The following is a 19,117-nucleotide window of genomic DNA, read 5'->3' on the forward strand; positions in this document are numbered from 1 at the left end:
TTCAAATGGACTATGGATCTGACCAAGGAACTGGGCCTCCTGGTCAATTTTGAGGAGTCTCAGCTCGTTCCATCCCAGACCATTGTCTCCTTGGGTATGGATCTTCAGAGTCGAGCTTTTCGGACTTTTCCGTCGGCCCCAAGGATCTTCCAAGCCCTAGAATGCATCCAGAGCATGCTGAGAAGGAACCGATGCTCAGTCAGGTAGTGGATGAGTCTAACAGGGACACTTTCATCGCTGGCCCTGTTCATCGTGTTAGGGAGACTCCACCTCCCCCCCCCTTCAGTATCATCTAGCTGCTCACTGGATAAAGGACATGACGCTAGAGACGGTCTCAGTTCCTGTTTCCGAAGAGAGGAGGTCTTCTCTCGCGTGGTGTAAGAACAGCTTTCTTCTCAAGGAAGTCTACCTTTGGCTGTTCAGAAACACGACCGCCGTCTCCTCTCGGACGCATCAGACACGGGCTGGGGTGCGACTTTGGACGGACAAGAATGCTCGGGAACATGGAATCAGGAGCAAAGGACACTTCACATCAATTGCAAGGAGTTGTTGGCGGTTATTCTGGCCTTGATAAACTTCAAGTCCCTCCAGCTTAACAAAGTGGTGGAGGTGGACTCTGACAACACCACAGCCCTGGCTTACATCTTCAAGCAGGGAGGGACTCTTTCGTGGAAGTTGTTCTAGATCGCAAGGGACCTACTCATCTGGTCTAAAGATCGAAAGCTACTGGTAACGAGGTTCATTCAGGGCGGTATGAATGTCATGGCAGATCACCTCAGACGGAAGGGTCAGGTCATCCCCACAGAGTAGACCCTTCTCAAGAATGTTTGCAGCAGACTTTGGGCCCTGTGGGGTCAGCCAACCATAGATCTGTTCACTACCTCGATAACCTAGAGACTCCTGTTGTATTGTTCTCCGATTCCAGACCCAGCAGCAGTTCACGTGGATGCTTTTCTGCTGGATTGGTTCCATCTCGGCCTGTATGCATTCCCGCCGTTCAAGATTGTCAACAGGGTACTTCAGAAGTTCTCCTCTCACAAAGGGACACGGCTGACGTTGGTTGGCTCCGCTCTGGCCCGCGAGAGAATGGTTCTTAGAGGTACTGCAATGGCTGGTCGACATTCCCAGGACTCTTCCTCTAGGAGTGAACCTTCTAAGTCTACCTCACGTAAAGAAGGTACACCCAATCCTCCACGCTCTTCGTCTGACTGCCTTCAGACTTTCGAAAGACTCTCAAGAGCTAGGGGCTTTTCGAAGGAGGCAGCCATAGCGATTGCCAAAGCAAGGAGAACATCCACTCTCAGAATCTATCAGTCTCAAGGGGAAGTCTTCCGTAGCTGGTACAAGACCAATGCAGTTTCCTCAACCAGTACCACTGTAACCCAGATTGCTGACTTCCTGTTATATCTAAGGAAAGTAAGATCCCTTTCAGCTCCTACGATCAAGGGTTACAGAAGTATGTTGGCAGCGGTTTTCCGCCACAGAGGCTTGGATCTTTCCACCAACAAAGATCTACAGGACCTCCCTAGGTCTTTTGAGACCTCAAAGGAACGTCGGTTGTCCACTCCAGGCTGGAATCTAGACGTGGTCCTAAGGTTCCTTATGTCATCAAGATTTGAACCTCTCCAATCAGCCTCTTTTTAGGACCTCACATTAAAAACTTTTCCTCGTGTGCTTGACAACAGCTAAAAGAGTAAGTGAGATCCACGCCTTCAGCAGGATCATTGTTTTCACATCTGAAACGGCTACATGTTCCTTGCAGCTCGGTTTTTGCTAAACGAGCTTCCTTCACGTCCTTGGCCTAAGTCGTTCGAGATCCCAAGCCTGTCCAACTTGGTGGGGAATGATCTGAAGAGAGTACTTTGCCCAGTTAGAGCTCTTAGGTACTATCTAAAAAGGTCTTAACCTTTACAAGGACAATCAGAAGCCTTATAGTGTGCTATCAAGAAACCTTCTTTTCCAAGTTCTAAGAACTCAGTTTCTTACTATTCAGGCTTCTGATTAGAGAAACACATTCTCATCTGAAGGAAGAAGACCTTGCTTTGCTGAAGGTAAGGACACATGAAGTGGGAGCTGTGGCTACTTCAGTGGCCTTCAAACAGAGCCATTCTCTGCAGAGTGTTATGGATGCAACCTATTGGAGAAGCAAGTCAGTGTTCGCATCATTCTATCTCAAAGATGTCCAGTCTCTTTACGAGTACTGCTACACCCTGGGACCATTCGTAGCAACGAATGCAGTAGTAGGCGAGGGCTCAGCCACTACATTCCCATAATCCCATAACCTTTTAACCTTTCTCTTGAATACTTTTTATGGGTTGTACGGTCGGCTAAGAAGCCTTCCACATCCTTGTTGATTTGGCGGGTGGTCAATTCTTTCTTGAGAAGCGCCGAGGTTAAAGGTTGTGATGAGGTCCTTTAGTATGGGTGGCAGCCCTGTATACTTTAGCACCTTTGAGTTGATTCAGCCTCCCAAGAGGAACGCTGCGCTCAGTAAGGAAGACGATCTTATTAAAGGCAGAGTAACGGTTCAAGTCGACTTCCTTACCAGGTACTTATTATTTCATTGTTATTGTGGATAACTGATTATATGAAATACGGGATACTTAGCTATCCTTTAGTCTTGTACACTGGTTTTTCACCCACCCCCCTGGGTGTGAATCAGCTACATGATTATCGGGTAAGTTTAATATTGAAAAATGTTATTTTTATTAGTAAAATAAATTTTTGAATATACTTACCCGATAATCATGATTTAATCGACCCTCCCTTCCTCCCCATAGAGAACCAGTGGACCGAGGAAAAATTGAGGAGGTGTCAACAAGAAGTACTATAGTACCTGGCCACAGGTGGCGCTGGTAAGTACACCCCCTTCTAGTATTGTGATAGCTGGCGTATCCCTCCATAGAATTCTGTCGGGCAACGGAGTTGACAGCTACATGATTATCGGGTAAGTATATTCAAAAATTTATTTTACTAATAAAAATAACATTTTTCTCTATCTTTAAGATGTATTCTGTAAGGATTTTACTATTAGAAGTTATTTGGAGTTGAATATTCTTCATCAGCTTGAGATGTACAGTGATTCTATATGGTTTTAAACTACTGTCAGCTGAAGAGAATAAGATTCTCCAGAAATTTCAGTGACTAAGGAACTTTCAATCAGTTATTCTTACATCCGTTGTTTCGTTATGCTTGATGATCTGAATATCTATCTGCTGTCCATGGTGGGACCAAGACCCCATTCGGACGAGGCACTCGTGCTGGTCGCTGGGCCATTCCGATATGTCGAGTTCACAGTTAACTGTAATGTGGGTTGGTGGAAACCAGTAGGTCCTGCCTATATAATCTGTGATCACTGGAACTTTGACGAATGGGACTACGCCAGTTGAATCAGCACTGGAATGTTAAAGATTAGTTAGTCGAATGAGACATTTAGGAAATATTCTTAAAGAGTAAGTGTCTGAGCTATCACAAGGCACATTTAACTGTAATAGGAGCTAACATGAGACAGGTTATGATACATTGCATAAGAAGTAAGGTTATCAAAGATCAGTTGGTTACATATTGTAAAGAATATCCCATTAAAGTTTTTTGGTCAATGATTGAGAAAGATTCTCGTACTTTAGTCTGATTTATGTCTGTGTCTTTCCCATTATAATCAGCTCTTCTGGAAGGACACTGCAAAATCAAACCATTGTTCTCTAATCTCAGGTGGTGCCATAGTGTGTATCATGGTCTTCACCTGTCTTGGGTTCTCTACGGGTAGTGCCATAGCCTCTGGACCATAGTCTTCCACAGTCTTGGATTAGAGTTCCCTTGCTAATTGGCACACTCTGGCATAATATTATGTTTCCTTATTTCCTTTCTTCACTGGGCTAGTTTCCCTGTTGAACCCCTTGGGTATATAGCATCTTGCTTTTCCAACTAGGACAGTAGCTTAGCTAGCAATAATGATAATCATCTCACTCCTAAAAAACTGAGAAGTTGAATAACTTACCTGTTAAACACAGCTATGTCTGGAGTCCAAACATCCGTCTGATCGAAATGAACTCTGTTAATATTCATGTAGTTTTTAGGTTCCCAGTTGAGGTGCTCGTCTGTCCATGACTGCAAATGTAAGAGGGTTTAGATTTATATTGTCAGCCTGTTGATTATAGACCAAGTAAAATCACAAGTAGATTGCAAGATTTCCTTAGAGTTTATTTTCATATTTTTTTAGGCCTTTGCGTCAATAGGCGTAGGAGGAGATGATGGTGATTTTCATATATAGTTAGCAGGCTTATTTTTTGGGGTACTAGGCTAAAGATCATATTCCATTTATCCTTTGGAGATTCCAGCTGATTTCTTATAGTGAATCTCAAAACAAATTGACAAAGATGGCACTCAATAGAATATGATTTCATCAAGGCCTTCTAAGAGGGAAAAATGTAACTAATTCCTTGAAGTAATATGGGCATTACAAAAAGGATACCTCATATAAATGGTTGGTAATGAAGTCTTTGAATTATTAAAAATCTTAGCCTTTTATACTAGGTAAGAGGGTGTACTTTGCAACGAAAGTTCATACATTTCTTCACCTGTTATTTAAATACACATAGACAGTAAGGAAAGCATAACCTATCACCATCTTTTTTCTGCGGAGGTCATCAAGTTCTTTAAAAGTTTAAGAATATTCTTTATAAATTTTGACAGAAGTTGTAACCATTTGTGTCATAGAGAGGAGTCTACTTCATCAATATTTAACGTTTTCATGATATTGTTAGTGATTGGGAAAGTTGAGAAGACCTCTTTATTGGGATAACGGGAGGCTGCGGAAGAAAGCTCTCAAGTTAAGGAAAGAAAATACATAGGTTCATTTGTTTTATTCAGGACTATATACTCGTCTCTTTCTCTATTTAAGGCATTTAAATCCGTTTAAGAGGTTAGTTAGTCCGTTCCAATTTTTCGACCTTTCTCGTTGATGCGCTGGGCCATCCTAATCATATTGTTTGCCGTTTGAATATTAGGATTTAAGAATTTATTGTTTTACTATGACAAAAGCTATTTTGAATTGACTGAAGTTTCTTAATCGACATAACATCTTATGAGTTAAGATGATTTAGATGTTTTAAGAACTCATGACTAAGGACGCGATGCCACTCACCATGATTGACCATGCGTTGACTGTCATCTGCTGCTTCAAATCGTCCTGTTAAGGAAAAAAAAATTATCCGTTCTGTCATTGGTTTAGTATACTGATAAGATATCAGAAGAAATGATGAAGTAAGCATTATGATATTTGAAATATCTTGAACAATCCTTATCAAGAAGTAGAAAATTCCAGTGAAAGCTGAAATATACAGTTAATTTATACGAGTACTCAAGATCTGATAAGATTGGTTCAACGGATCAGGTGAAGCAATGACAATTCATCCAACATTCTGTGGAATTCTTAAAAGGTATATATTTGTCAATATTCAACCCATTTCTAAAAAGATTTAATTCCCCCCAAACTCACCACATCTAAGCTGGATAGATATAGACCCAAATAAACTGTAGTATTATGGCTGGGGTTCTTGACTGGTCTGGCATCCTTGTTGTAGTTTTTCAGCTTGTCTTCATAAAGGCGTGCAATCCAGTTCTCCTTGACCGGTTCACTCTCTTCTGTCCAGCCACTGAAATCGTCGAATGACATGTTTCCTGCAAGAGATATATTGATAAATTCATTATTCACTCTCTTCTTCAAGGAACGCATTCTGTATTTGCCTATTCGATATGTACTGTTATAGTTGAAGGTGTACAAGATGGTTCTAAATCTTTTATTTTCTTTAAAAGCTGACCATAAGTTTCCTCAGATTTATTTTGGTAGTAGCAACACAAATACCAGTGGTAATGAAGTTTTTTTTTTCTCTAAAACCATGCACAGCATACAATTGGTGAAACAACAATGGAACAGTCTTAAATATATATATATATATATATATATATATATATATATATATATATATATATATATATATATATATATATATATATTATATATATATATATTTATATTTATATATGTGTATATATAGATATATATATATGCCCATATATATATATATATATATATATATATATATATATATATATATATATATATATATATATATATATATATATATACACAGTATATATTTCTGTCAGCAGCATTGCCAGACGTGTCTCTGGGAAGGGTATAGAGAGTAGTTATACCCTCGTTAGAAAGGTTGGGTGTGCATAGATATCTAAATATTGGGCTCTTATTTTTGACGGGTCATGTACACTAGTATATGAATATATACAATATATATTGATATATATGTGTATATATATGTATATATATATTATTATAGTATGTGTATATTCATATATATGTATTGAGATTAATAAGGTAATCTCCGGATTTTTTAATCTATGAATTGGTCATGAACGAGTCGACTGATGTATAAAAACTGCTGACTTGACACGATTTCGAAGAAATTGTAACCAACAACTGATTAAGGAAGATAGGAGAGAAAATCATCGAAGATCACTTTATAGTATCTTATCATCTTGACTTCATCTTAAACCGGTGATTCTTCTTCTTCTTCTTCTTCTTCTTCTTCTTCTTCTTCTTCTTCTTCTTCTTCTTCTTCTTCTTCTTCTTCTTCTTCTTCTTCAAGTGTCATCTGAAGACTGACCATCCTTACTGGGATCATGTGACTTTTGTTTCGTCTTCAGTTTTGATCCAAAAGGATACGAAAGATACATTTGATTTGAAGTGGATATTGACTCTTTCAATAGGAGAAACCCTAATTGTAAATGGATATTGAATCTTTCAACAAGATAAACCCTAATTGTAAGTGGATATTGAATCTTTCAATAAGAGAAATTCTAATTTGAAGTGGATATTGACTCTTTCAATAAGAGAAACTTTATTTTTAAGTAGAAATTGGTTCTTTCAATAATAAGAACTAATTTGAAATTGATATTGGCTATTTCAATAACAGAAACTATAATTTGAATGGGATATTGGCTCTTTCAATAAGAGAAACTGTAATTTGAAGTGGATATTGACTCTTTTAGTAAGAGAAACTCTAATTGTAAGTGGATATTGGCTGCTTCAATAAGAGAAACTCCAATTTGAAGTGGATATTGACTCTTTCAATAACAGCAGCTCTAATTTGAATTGGATATTGGCTCTTTTAATAACAGAAACTAATTTGAAGTGGATATTGACTCTTTCAATAATTGAAACTCAGTTTCAGCTTTTATGAAAGAAGAAAAAGAGAAAATTAATAATAAGCAGGCTGCTATAAGCCCAAGGGAAAGATAGCCCAGTGAATAAAGGAAATAAAGAAATAAATAAACTGCAAGAGAGATAATGAACAATTAATATTAAATATTTTCACAACAGTAATAACATTGATACATTTTTCATATATAGACTATTTTCCCATAAACTTTCACTCTGTTTACAGGTCCTCATCCTATATAGTAAAATACATAAAACATAGAATAGGGATTACTTCAGACCTAACAAAGTAGTTTGCATGTTTCCTCAGCCGAAACTTATACTTCAAAGATAATCTTTTATTTTATCTTTATCTTCATTTTTTTTTTCACCAATGTTCCAAAGGTATTCTGGTCTATAATCAGAGAGATAAATGCTCTGATAAGAATTCGAGGTTCGAGTTATTATGAGAAAGATGGTTCTTACTATGTTGTAGATAAAGTGTATGTTTTATATCTAAAAATGCATCGAAGTCTACCGTGACCTAGGATTGGTGTATCTTCTTCTTTCCCTACATTAAGGGGTGGGCTGCCTGATGCGCTCTCTCCAATGCCTTCTGTCAAAGCGTCTATTCTATCCCACCACTATCCTTACATTAAGGGGTCGGTTGCCTAATGCCCCCTCGCCAATGCCTTCCATCAAAGCATCTATTCTATCTCACCACTATCCCTACATTAAGGGGTCGGTTGCCCGACGCGCCCTCTCTAATGCCTTCTAGCAAAGCATCTCGTCTATCCCACAACTATCCCTACATTAAGGGGTCGGTTGCCTGACGCGCCCTCTCTAATGCCTTCTAGCAAAGCATCTCGTCTATCCCACAACTATCCCTACATTAAGGGGTTGGTTGCCTGATGTACTGCATAGGACCCAACTTCCTTGATATCTCAGTGTGCTCAATTTTTTGTCTAAATTTGATAAAATCAATATTCTTGGGGGCATTGGGGCCATCAGTCCACCCTTTGGGGTGTCCCTGTAAGTTATGCTAAATGGTGTTTACAGCGCCGTTTCGGCCCTTAGCTGCAATCTAGTTTTAGCCTTCTGCCATACCTTCCTTCCTTGCTTTCCAACCTCCTAGGTTCGCTTCAGGCGAGGGGATTGATCCCGCTTGGTTTTGTCCTCGGGGATTCGGGAATTAGATCGGTGAAGACCGATGAGGCCCTTCACACGCTGTCCGCTAGGAAGAATTTCCGAGCGGTAGTGATATACAAGCTGTTTGCACTGCTAACCCGCGGGGTTCCAGTGTAGCGGCTTATAGGAACTACGAGGCCGCTCAGGGAAATTCCTCTCGCGTGAAGACATACTTTATAACGAGGAAATATTTCCGCACGGAACAAATCTGCTCGTGTAAAGCAAGCTTAAATCTTTACCCTTCATTGCAACTTGGCACTGGATGGTCTCCCTGATCATAGCGGTAGAGCGTTTGGCTCAAATTCATAAGTAAGCCTTAAGCTATCGTAAATTAAAGAGATAGTTCTGTATTAGTTGCTATCTCTGATCAAGAGTTTTTTATGCTGGAGCCTAAAAGACAGAACTTAATGCCCTTATGAGCTCCATGCCTAGCCAATGAGTATTTTATTTAGAATAGTTGACACAATATAGCTATATGTCACAACAGTGATGGTCTTCAAAGAGGATTCATGTTTAAAGGTTACTCATGAGGAGCAATGACAAGGGCCAGGACTATATCCTGGAGACCAAGAAAGTCCCTCCACCCAAGCTAGGACCAGTTAAGACCATGTATTGGCTGCTGATGACTCAGCAGGTGGACCTACTATATCCTGGAGACCAATCAAGTCCTTCCTCCACCTAAGCTAGGACTAGGGAAGACCATTCATTGGCTGCTGATGACTCAGAAGATGAACTGGCTAAATCCTGGAGACTAAGCAAGTTCATCCTCCACCCAAGCTATGACCAGGGAAGACCATACAATGGCTGCTGATGACTCAGAAGATGAACCTGCTATATCCAGGAGACTAAGCAAGTCCCACCTCCACCCAAGCTAGGACCAGGGAAGACCATACATTGACTGCTGATGACCCCCCTCCAAAGTTCTTAGTCATGTAAGGTTATGAACAGTAGTGAAAACAGACAAAAAACAAACCTATACTGAAGAATGCATGGTTCCCATCAAACTCAACAGCAGGAGTTGAAAGAGTGTGATCCCAAATTGAAGATAGAGAAAATGGTACAGTAATACTGTTTTTACAATATCCCACTTTTTTTTTTTTTTTTTTGGGTTAATTTTGTAATATTCATCTATACTGTGCTTCTGTTCTCTTTAAGCTCACTTTTCTTACTGATAGACCTTCAGTTCTGTGCATGGAAGCTGAACAAATCATTGGTCATATATGGATGTTCCATATGAACAGCTTTGGATAATGATAATAACAATAACAATAACTTTCTAACTTCCAAGTAGTCTGTAATCTTGAATGTGTCGCTCGCTCACCACCAGTTGAGCTCCATATCAGCTGATAGCATAAGAGGATCCTGGTATCTCGTCACTCCAGTGATGCGATAAGGTGAACATGTTGGGAGTTTAAAAGCTTGTGAAGGAGTTGATTCATTAAGGCCATGAAAAAATCGTTTTTCTGAGGGGGAGTTTGTGCTTTTATGGAAAGATTTTTTTCTTATTTTCTTTCTTCTGAAATTGCTGATTCCAACGATGAGGTTAGTAGTTTTTTAAATGGTTTAATGGCTATTAATGAATGGGAGAGGCAAGGGACAGTGACGTTGCCTTAGCTAGTAAGACATTGCCCTAGAGACTGAACATATATACATATGATCAGGTCCCAAGCCCCATCCATCCAAGCTAAGACCAAGGATGGCCAGGCAATGGCTGCTGATGACTCAGAGCAGCACCCCATCCCCCACTCTACCTAAGCTAAGACCAGGGAGGGCCCGACAGTGGCTGCTGATGACTCAGATCAGGGCCCTAGCCACCTCTCCATCCAAGCTAAGACCAGGGAGGGGCAGAGAATGGCTGCTGATGACTCCAATCAGCGCCCTAGCGCCCTTCCTACCCAAGTTAAGACCAGGGAGGGCCAGAGAATGACTGCTGATGACTCCGATCAGTGCCCTAGCCACCTCTCCACCCAAGCTAAGACCTGCAATGGCCAGGCAATAGCTGCCGATGACTCAGATCAGCGCCCTAGCCACCTCTCCACCCAAGCTAAGACCTGCAATGGCCAGGCAATAGCTGCCGATGACTCAGATCAGCGCCCTAGCCACCTCTCCACCCAAGCTAAGACCTGCAATGGCCAGGCAATAGCTGCCGATGACTCAGATCAGCGCCCTAGCCACCTCTCCACCCAAGCTAAGACCTGCAATGGCCAGGCAATAGCTGCCGATGACTCAGATCAGCGCCCTAGCCACCTCTCCACCCAAGCTAAGACCTGCAATGGCCAGGCAATAGCTGCCGATGACTCAGATCAGCGCCCTAGCCACCTCTCCACCCAAGCTAAGACCTGCAATGGCCAGGCAATAGCTGCCGATGACTCAGATCAGCGCCCTAGCCACCTCTCCACCCAAGCTAAGACCTGCAATGGCCAGGCAATAGCTGCCGATGACTCAGATCAGCGCCCTAGCCACCTCTCCACCCAAGCTAAGACCTGCAATGGCCAGGCAATAGCTGCCGATGACTCAGATCAGCGCCCTAGCCACCTCTCCACCCAAGCTAAGACCTGCAATGGCCAGGCAATAGCTGCCGATGACTCAGATCAGCGCCCTAGCCACCTCTCCACCCAAGCTAAGACCTGCAATGGCCAGGCAATAGCTGCCGATGACTCAGATCAGCGCCCTAGCCACCTCTCCACCCAAGCTAAGACCTGCAATGGCCAGGCAATAGCTGCCGATGACTCAGATCAGCGCCCTAGCCACCTCTCCACCCAAGCTAAGACCTGCAATGGCCAGGCAATAGCTGCCGATGACTCAGATCAGCGCCCTAGCCACCTCTCCACCCAAGCTAAGACCTGCAATGGCCAGGCAATAGCTGCCGATGACTCAGATCAGCGCCCTAGCCACCTCTCCACCCAAGCTAAGACCTGCAATGGCCAGGCAATAGCTGCCGATGACTCAGATCAGCGCCCTAGCCACCTCTCCACCCAAGCTAAGACCTGCAATGGCCAGGCAATAGCTGCCGATGACTCAGATCAGCGCCCTAGCCACCTCTCCACCCAAGCTAAGACCTGCAATGGCCAGGCAATAGCTGCCGATGACTCAGATCAGCGCCCTAGCCACCTCTCCACCCAAGCTAAGACCTGCAATGGCCAGGCAATAGCTGCCGATGACTCAGATCAGCGCCCTAGCCACCTCTCCACCCAAGCTAAGACCTGCAATGGCCAGGCAATAGCTGCCGATGACTCAGATCAGCGCCCTAGCCACCTCTCCACCCAAGCTAAGACCTGCAATGGCCAGGCAATAGCTGCCGATGACTCAGATCAGCGCCCTAGCCACCTCTCCACCCAAGCTAAGACCTGCAATGGCCAGGCAATAGCTGCCGATGACTCAGATCAGCGCCCTAGCCACCTCTCCACCCAAGCTAAGACCTGCAATGGCCAGGCAATAGCTGCCGATGACTCAGATCAGCGCCCTAGCCACCTCTCCACCCAAGCTAAGACCTGCAATGGCCAGGCAATAGCTGCCGATGACTCAGATCAGCGCCCTAGCCACCTCTCCACCCAAGCTAAGACCTGCAATGGCCAGGCAATAGCTGCCGATGACTCAGATCAGCGCCCTAGCCACCTCTCCACCCAAGCTAAGACCTGCAATGGCCAGGCAATAGCTGCCGATGACTCAGATCAGCGCCCTAGCCACCTCTCCACCCAAGCTAAGACCTGCAATGGCCAGGCAATAGCTGCCGATGACTCAGATCAGCGCCCTAGCCACCTCTCCACCCAAGCTAAGACCTGCAATGGCCAGGCAATAGCTGCCGATGACTCAGATCAGCGCCCTAGCCACCTCTCCACCCAAGCTAAGACCTGCAATGGCAAGGCAATAGCTGCCGATGACTCAGATCAGCGCCCTAGCCACCTCTCCACCCAAGCTAAGACCAGGGAGGGCCAGAGAATGGCTGCCGATGACTCAGATCAGCGCCCTAGCCACCTCTCCACCCAAGCTAAGACCAGGGAGGGCCAGAGAATGGCTGCTGATGACTCAGATCAGTGCCCTAGCCACCTCTCCACCCAAGCTAAGACCTGCAATGGCCAGGCAATAGCTGCCGATGACTCAGATCAGCGCCCTAGCCACCTCTCCACCCAAGCTAAGACCAGGGAGGGCCAGAGAATGGCTGCTGATGACTCAGATCAGTGCCCTAGCCACCTCTCCACCCAAGCTAAGACCTGCAATGGCCAGGCAATAGCTGCCGATGACTCAGATCAGCGCCCTAGCCACCTCTCCACCCAAGCTAAGACCAGGGAGGGCCAGAGAATGGCTGCTGATGACTCAGATCAGTGCCCTAGCCACCTCTCCACCCAAGCTAAGACCTGCAATGGCCAGGCAATAGCTGCCGATGACTCAGATCAGCGCCCTAGCCACCTCTCCACCCAAGCTAAGACCAGGGAGGGCCAGAGAATGGCTGCTGATGACTCAGATCAGTGCCCTAGCCACCTCTCCACCCAAGCTAAGACCTGCAATGGCCAGGCAATAGCTGCCGATGACTCAGATCAGCGCCCTAGCCACCTCTCCACCCAAGCTAAGACCAGGGAGGGCCAGAGAATGGCTGCTGATGACTCAGATCAGTGCCCTAGCCACCTCTCCACCCAAGCTAAGACCTGCAATGGCCAGGCAATAGCTGCCGATGACTCAGATCAGCGCCCTAGCCACCTCTCCACCCAAGCTAAGACCAGGGAGGGCCAGAGAATGGCTGCTGATGACTCAGATCAGTGCCCTAGCCACCTCTCCACCCAAGCTAAGACCTGCAATGGCCAGGCAATAGCTGCCGATGACTCAGATCAGCGCCCTAGCCACCTCTCCACCCAAGCTAAGACCAGGGAGGGCCAGAGAATGGCTGCTGATGACTCAGATCAGTGCCCTAGCCACCTCTCCACCCAAGCTAAGACCTGCAATGGCCAGGCAATAGCTGCCGATGACTCAGATCAGCGCCCTAGCCACCTCTCCACCCAAGCTAAGACCAGGGAGGGCCAGAGAATGGCTGCTGATGACTCAGATCAGTGCCCTAGCCACCTCTCCACCCAAGCTAAGACCTGCAATGGCCAGGCAATAGCTGCCGATGACTCAGATCAGCGCCCTAGCCACCTCTCCACCCAAGCTAAGACCAGGGAGGGCCAGAGAATGGCTGCTGATGACTCAGATCAGTGCCCTAGCCACCTCTCCACCCAAGCTAAGACCAGGGAGGGCCAGAGAATGGCTGCTGATGACTCAGATCAGTGCCCTAGCCACCTCTCCACCCAAGCTAAGACCCGCAATGGTCAGGCAATAGCTGCCGATGACTCAGATCAGCGCCCTAGCCACCTCTCCACCCAAGCTAAGACCAGGGAGGGCCAGAGAATGGCTGCTGATGACTCAGATCAGCGCCCTAGCCACCTCTCCACCCAAGCTAAGACCAGGGAGGGCCAGAGAATGGCTGCTGATGACTCAGATCAGCGCCCTAGCCACCTCTCCACCCAAGCTAAGACCAGGGAGGGCCAGAGAATGGCTGCTGATGACTCAGATCAGTGCCCTAGCCACCTCTCCACCCAAGCTAAGACCTGCAATGGCAAGGCAATAGCTGCCGATGACTCAGATCAGCGCCCTAGCCACCTCTCCACCCAAGCTAAGACCAGGGAGGGCCAGAGAATGGCTGCTGATGACTCAGATCAGTGCCCTAGCCACCTCTCCACCCAAGCTAAGACCAGGGAGGGCCAGAGAATGGCTGCTGATGACTCAGATCAGTGCCCTAGCCACCTCTCCACCCAAGCTAAGACCTGCAATGGCCAGGCAATAGCTGCCGATGACTCAGATCAGCGCCCTAGCCACCTCTCCACCCAAGCTAAGACCAGGGAGGGCCAGAGAATGGCTGCTGATGACTCAGATCAGTGCCCTAGCCACCTCTCCACCCAAGCTAAGACCAGGGAGGGCCAGAGAATGGCTGCTGATGACTCAGATCAGTGCCCTAGCCACCTCTCCACCCAAGCTAAGACCAGGGAGGGCCAGAGAATGGCTGCTGATGACTCAGATCAGTGCCCTAGCCACCTCTCCACCCAAGCTAAGACCTGCAATGGCCAGGCAATAGCTGCCGATGACTCAGATCAGCGCCCTAGCCACCTCTCCACCCAAGCTAAGACCAGGGAGGGCCAGAGAATGGCTGCTGATGACTCAGATCAGTGCCCTAGCCACCTCTCCACCCAAGCTAAGACCTGCAATGGCCAGGCAATAGCTGCCGATGACTCAGATCAGCGCCCTAGCCACCTCTCCACCCAAGCTAAGACCAGGGAGGGCCAGAGAATGGCTGCTGATGACTCAGATCAGTGCCCTAGCCACCTCTCCACCCAAGCTAAGACCAGGGAGGGCCAGAGAATGGCTGCTGATGACTCAGATCAGTGCCCTAGCCACCTCTCCACCCAAGCTAAGACCCGCAATGGTCAGGCAATAGCTGCCGATGACTCAGATCAGCGCCCTAGCCACCTCTCCACCCAAGCTAAGACCAGGGAGGGCCAGAGAATGGCTGCTGATGACTCAGATCAGCGCCCTAGCCACCTCTCCACCCAAGCTAAGACCAGGGAGGGCCAGAGAATGGCTGCTGATGACTCAGATCAGTGCCCTAGCCACCTCTCCACCCAAGCTAAGACCAGGGAGGGCCAGAGAATGGCTGCTGATGACTCAGATCAGTGCCCTAGCCACCTCTCCACCCAAGCTAAGACCCGCAATGGTCAGGCAATAGCTGCCGATGACTCAGATCAGCGCCCTAGCCACCTCTCCACCCAAGCTAAGACCAGGGAGGGCCAGAGAATGGCTGCTGATGACTCAGATCAGTGCCCTAGCCACCTCTCCACCCAAGCTAAGACCAGGGAGGGCCAGAGAATGGCTGCTGATGACTCAGATCAGTGCCCTAGCCACCTCTCCACCCAAGCTAAGACCAGGGAGGGCTAGAGAATGGCTGCTGATGACTCAGATCAGTGCCCTAGCCACCTCTCCACCCAAGCTAAGACCCGCAATGGTCAGGCAATAGCTGCCGATGACTCAGATCAGCGCCCTAGCCACCTCTCCACCCAAGCTAAGACCAGGGAGGGCCAGAGAATGGCTGCTGATGACTCAGATCAGCGCCCTAGCCACCTCTCCACCCAAGCTAAGACCAGGGAGGGCCAGAGAATGGCTGCTGATGACTCAGATCAGTGCCCTAGCCACCTCTCCACCCAAGCTAAGACCAGGGAGGGCCAGAGAATGGCTGCTGATGACTCAGATCAGTGCCCTAGCCACCTCTCCACCCAAGCTAAGACCAGGGAGGGCCAGAGAATGGCTGCTGATGACTCAGATCAGTGCCCTAGCCACCTCTCCACCCAAGCTAAGACCCGCAATGGTCAGGCAATAGCTGCCGATGACTCAGATCAGCGCCTTAGCCACCTCTCCACCCAAGCTAAGACCAGGGAGGGCCAGAGAATGGCTGCTGATGACTCAGATCAGTGCCCTAGCCACCTCTCCACCCAAGCTAAGACCAGGGAGGGCCAAAGAATGGCTGCTGATGACTCAGATCAGTGCCCTAGCCACCTCTCCACCCAAGCTAAGACCAGGGAGGGCCAGAGAATGGCTGCTGATGACTCAGATCAGTGCCCTAGCCACCTCTCCACCCAAGCTAAGACCAGGGAGGGCCAGAGAATGGCTGCTGATGACTCAGATCAGTGCCCTAGCCACCTCTCCACCCAAGCTAAGACCCGCAATGGTCAGGCAATAGCTGCCGATGACTCAGATCAGCGCCCTAGCCACCTCTCCACCCAAGCTAAGACCAGGGAGGGCCAGAGAATGGCTGCTGATGACTCAGATCAGTGCCCTAGCCACCTCTCCACCCAAGCTAAGACCAGGGAGGGCCAGAGAATGGCTGCTGATGACTCAAATCAGTGCCCTAGCCACCTCTCCACCCAAGCTAAGACCAGGGAGGGCCAGAGAATGGCTGCTGATGACTCAGATCAGTGCCCTAGCCACCTCTCCACCCAAGCTAAGACCCGCAATGGTCAGGCAATAGCTGCCGATGACTCAGATCAGCGCCCTAGCCACCTCTCCACCCAAGCTAAGACCAGGGAGGGCCAGAGAATGGCTGCTGATGACTCAGATCAGTGCCCTAGCCACCTCTCCACCCAAGCTAAGACCAGGGAGGGCCAGAGAATGGCTGCTGATGACTCAGATCAGTGCCCTAGCCACCTCTCCACCCAAGCTAAGACCAGGGAGGGCCAGAGAATGGCTGCTGATGACTCAGATCAGTGCCCTAGCCACCTCTCCACCCAAGCTAAGACCCGCAATGGTCAGGCAATAGCTGCCGATGACTCAGATCAGCGCCCTAGCCACCTCTCCACCCAAGCTAAGACCAGGGAGGGCCAGAGAATGGCTGCTGATGACTCAGATCAGTGCCCTAGCCACCTCTCCACCCAAGCTAAGACCCGCAATGGTCAGGCAATAGCTGCCGATGACTCAGATCAGCGCCCTAGCCACCTCTCCACCCAAGCTAAGACCAGGGAGGGCCAGAGAATGGCTGCTGATGACTCAGATCAGTGCCCTAGCCACCTCTCCACCCAAGCTAAGACCAGGGAGGGCCAGAGAATGGCTGCTGATGACTCAGATCAGTGCCCTAGCCACCTCTCCACCCAAGCTAAGACCAGGGAGGGCCAGAGAATGGCTGCTGATGACTCAGATCAGTGCCCTAGCCACCTCTCCACCCAAGCTAAGACCCGCAATGGTCAGGCAATAGCTGCCGATGACTCAGATCAGCGCCCTAGCCACCTCTCCACCCAAGCTAAGACCAGGGAGGGCCAGAGAATGGCTGCTGATGACTCAGATCAGTGCCCTAGCCACCTCTCCACCCAAGCTAAGACCAGGGAGGGCCAGAGAATGGCTGCTGATGACTCAGATCAGTGCCCTAGCCACCTCTCCACCCAAGCTAAGACCAGGGAGGGCCAGAGAATGGCTGCTGATGACTCAGATCAGTGCCCTAGCCACCTCTCCACCCAAGCTAAGACCCGCAATGGTCAGGCAATAGCTGCCGATGACTCAGATCAGCGCCCTAGCCACCTCTCCACCCAAGCTAAGACCAGGGAGGGCCAGAGAATGGCTGCTGATGACTCAGATCAGTGCCCTAGCCACCTCTCCACCCAAGCTAAGACCAGGGAGGGCCAGAGAATGGCTGCTGATGACTCAGATCAGTGCCCTAGCCACCTCTCCACCCAAGCTAAGACCCGCAATGGTCAGGCAATAGCTGCCGATGACTCAGATCAGCGCCCTAGCCACCTCTCCACCCAAGCTAAGACCAGGGAGGGCCAGAGAATGGCTGCTGATGACTCAGATCAGTGCCCTAGCCACCTCTCCACCCAAGCTAAGACCAGGGAGGGCCAGAGAATGGCTGCTGATGACTCAGATCAGTGCCCTAGCCACCTCTCCACCCAAGCTAAGACCAGGGAGGGCCAGGCAATACGTTGCTGCTGACTCAGCAAGTAGACCTAAAGTCTCCCCCAAACCCTCCCCTCTTCCTTAGCTCACAAGGATGGTGAGGTTACAGACACTACAAGAAACTATAGAAATTAAACAGGACTTGAACCCCAGTCTGGAAGAACGCCAGGCAGGGACGTTTCAAAGAGACTGCTACCCACTGCAGTATTAGTAATTATCAGGTACATGATTCACCACCCACTTCATCAGAGGTACGGTCATTTATATTTGAAGCTTCAATAGAATTTCAGCCTTTGAAAGCAAGTTGAGGAAACGGGTATTATTGTTGTTGTTGTTGTTGTTGTTAGCTAAACTACAACCATGGTTGGAAAAGCAGAGCCATAAGCCCAAGGGCTCAAACAGGGAAAAATAGCCCAGGGAGGAAAGAAAAGAAGGAAATAAACTACAAGAGAAGTAATGAAAAATTAAAAGGAAATATTTTAAGAACAGTAACAATATTAGAATAGACCTTTCCTATATAAAAAAAAGAGAAGATAGATAAGATAGAATAGTGTGCCCGAGTGTACCCTCAAGCAAGAGAACTCTAGTTATCTGATAATTTTTGATCTCACTGAAAAACTTTGATAACTGGAAGTTATGACATCGTATTTCGTGTTAAAGGATTGTAGGAGCACAGGTTAGGATTTGATTTGCTTTGGGGCAAGGATTGGTACAAATGAATTAATAATGGAGGGTTTTTTCAATTATTATTTACCCCCGCCAACGAAATTGGAAGGAGGTTATGTTTTACCTCCTGTTTGTCTGTTTGCTTGTGTATGTGTGTGTTTGTTTGTGAATAGCTTCCAGGCCACAATTTTGATGGAAGAGTAATGAAACTTGCAGGGATTAACTGTTATGTAAAAAGGTGGAAATGATTAAATTTTGGAAGGTCAAGTTCATAGGTCAAGGTCATGGTCAAGCAAAAAGTCCAATTCACGTAATCAGCCATAAGTTTGGACATCGTTGTCACAGAGACTTCAAACTTGATTCATATTTGAGTGTATGAAAATCCACGCCAATTAATACATGTTAAGGTCAAAGGTCAAGGTATTGGTCAAGCAAAATGTCCAATTCACGTAATCAGCCATAAGTTTGGACATCGTTGTCACAGAGACTTCAAACTTGATTCATATTTGAGTGTATGAAAATCCACGCCAATTAATACATGTTAAGGTCAAAGGTCAAGGTATTGGTCAAGCAAAATGTCCAATT

At 47.1% G+C, this 19,117-nt stretch overlaps 1 protein-coding gene across 1 annotated transcript in view; it reads right to left on the reverse strand.

Moving 5' to 3' along the window:
- The window catches only part of LOC137624224 (neuronal acetylcholine receptor subunit alpha-7-like), a 31,078-nt gene that overhangs the window by 6,983 nt on the left and 4,978 nt on the right, over positions 1 to 19,117 (reverse strand). Inside the window, exons 2-5 of the mRNA XM_068354730.1 lie at positions 5,498 to 5,679; positions 5,144 to 5,188; positions 3,998 to 4,107; positions 3,174 to 3,396 (exon numbers count right to left, since the gene is read on the reverse strand). Coding sequence (XP_068210831.1) covers positions 3,174 to 3,396; positions 3,998 to 4,107; positions 5,144 to 5,188; positions 5,498 to 5,679 — 560 coding nt within the window. The remainder of the gene's footprint in view (positions 1 to 3,173; positions 3,397 to 3,997; positions 4,108 to 5,143; positions 5,189 to 5,497; positions 5,680 to 19,117) is intronic.

Source organism: Palaemon carinicauda, chromosome 2, assembly GCF_036898095.1.
Source record: "Palaemon carinicauda isolate YSFRI2023 chromosome 2, ASM3689809v2, whole genome shotgun sequence".
NCBI classification, from domain to species: domain Eukaryota; kingdom Metazoa; phylum Arthropoda; class Malacostraca; order Decapoda; family Palaemonidae; genus Palaemon; species Palaemon carinicauda.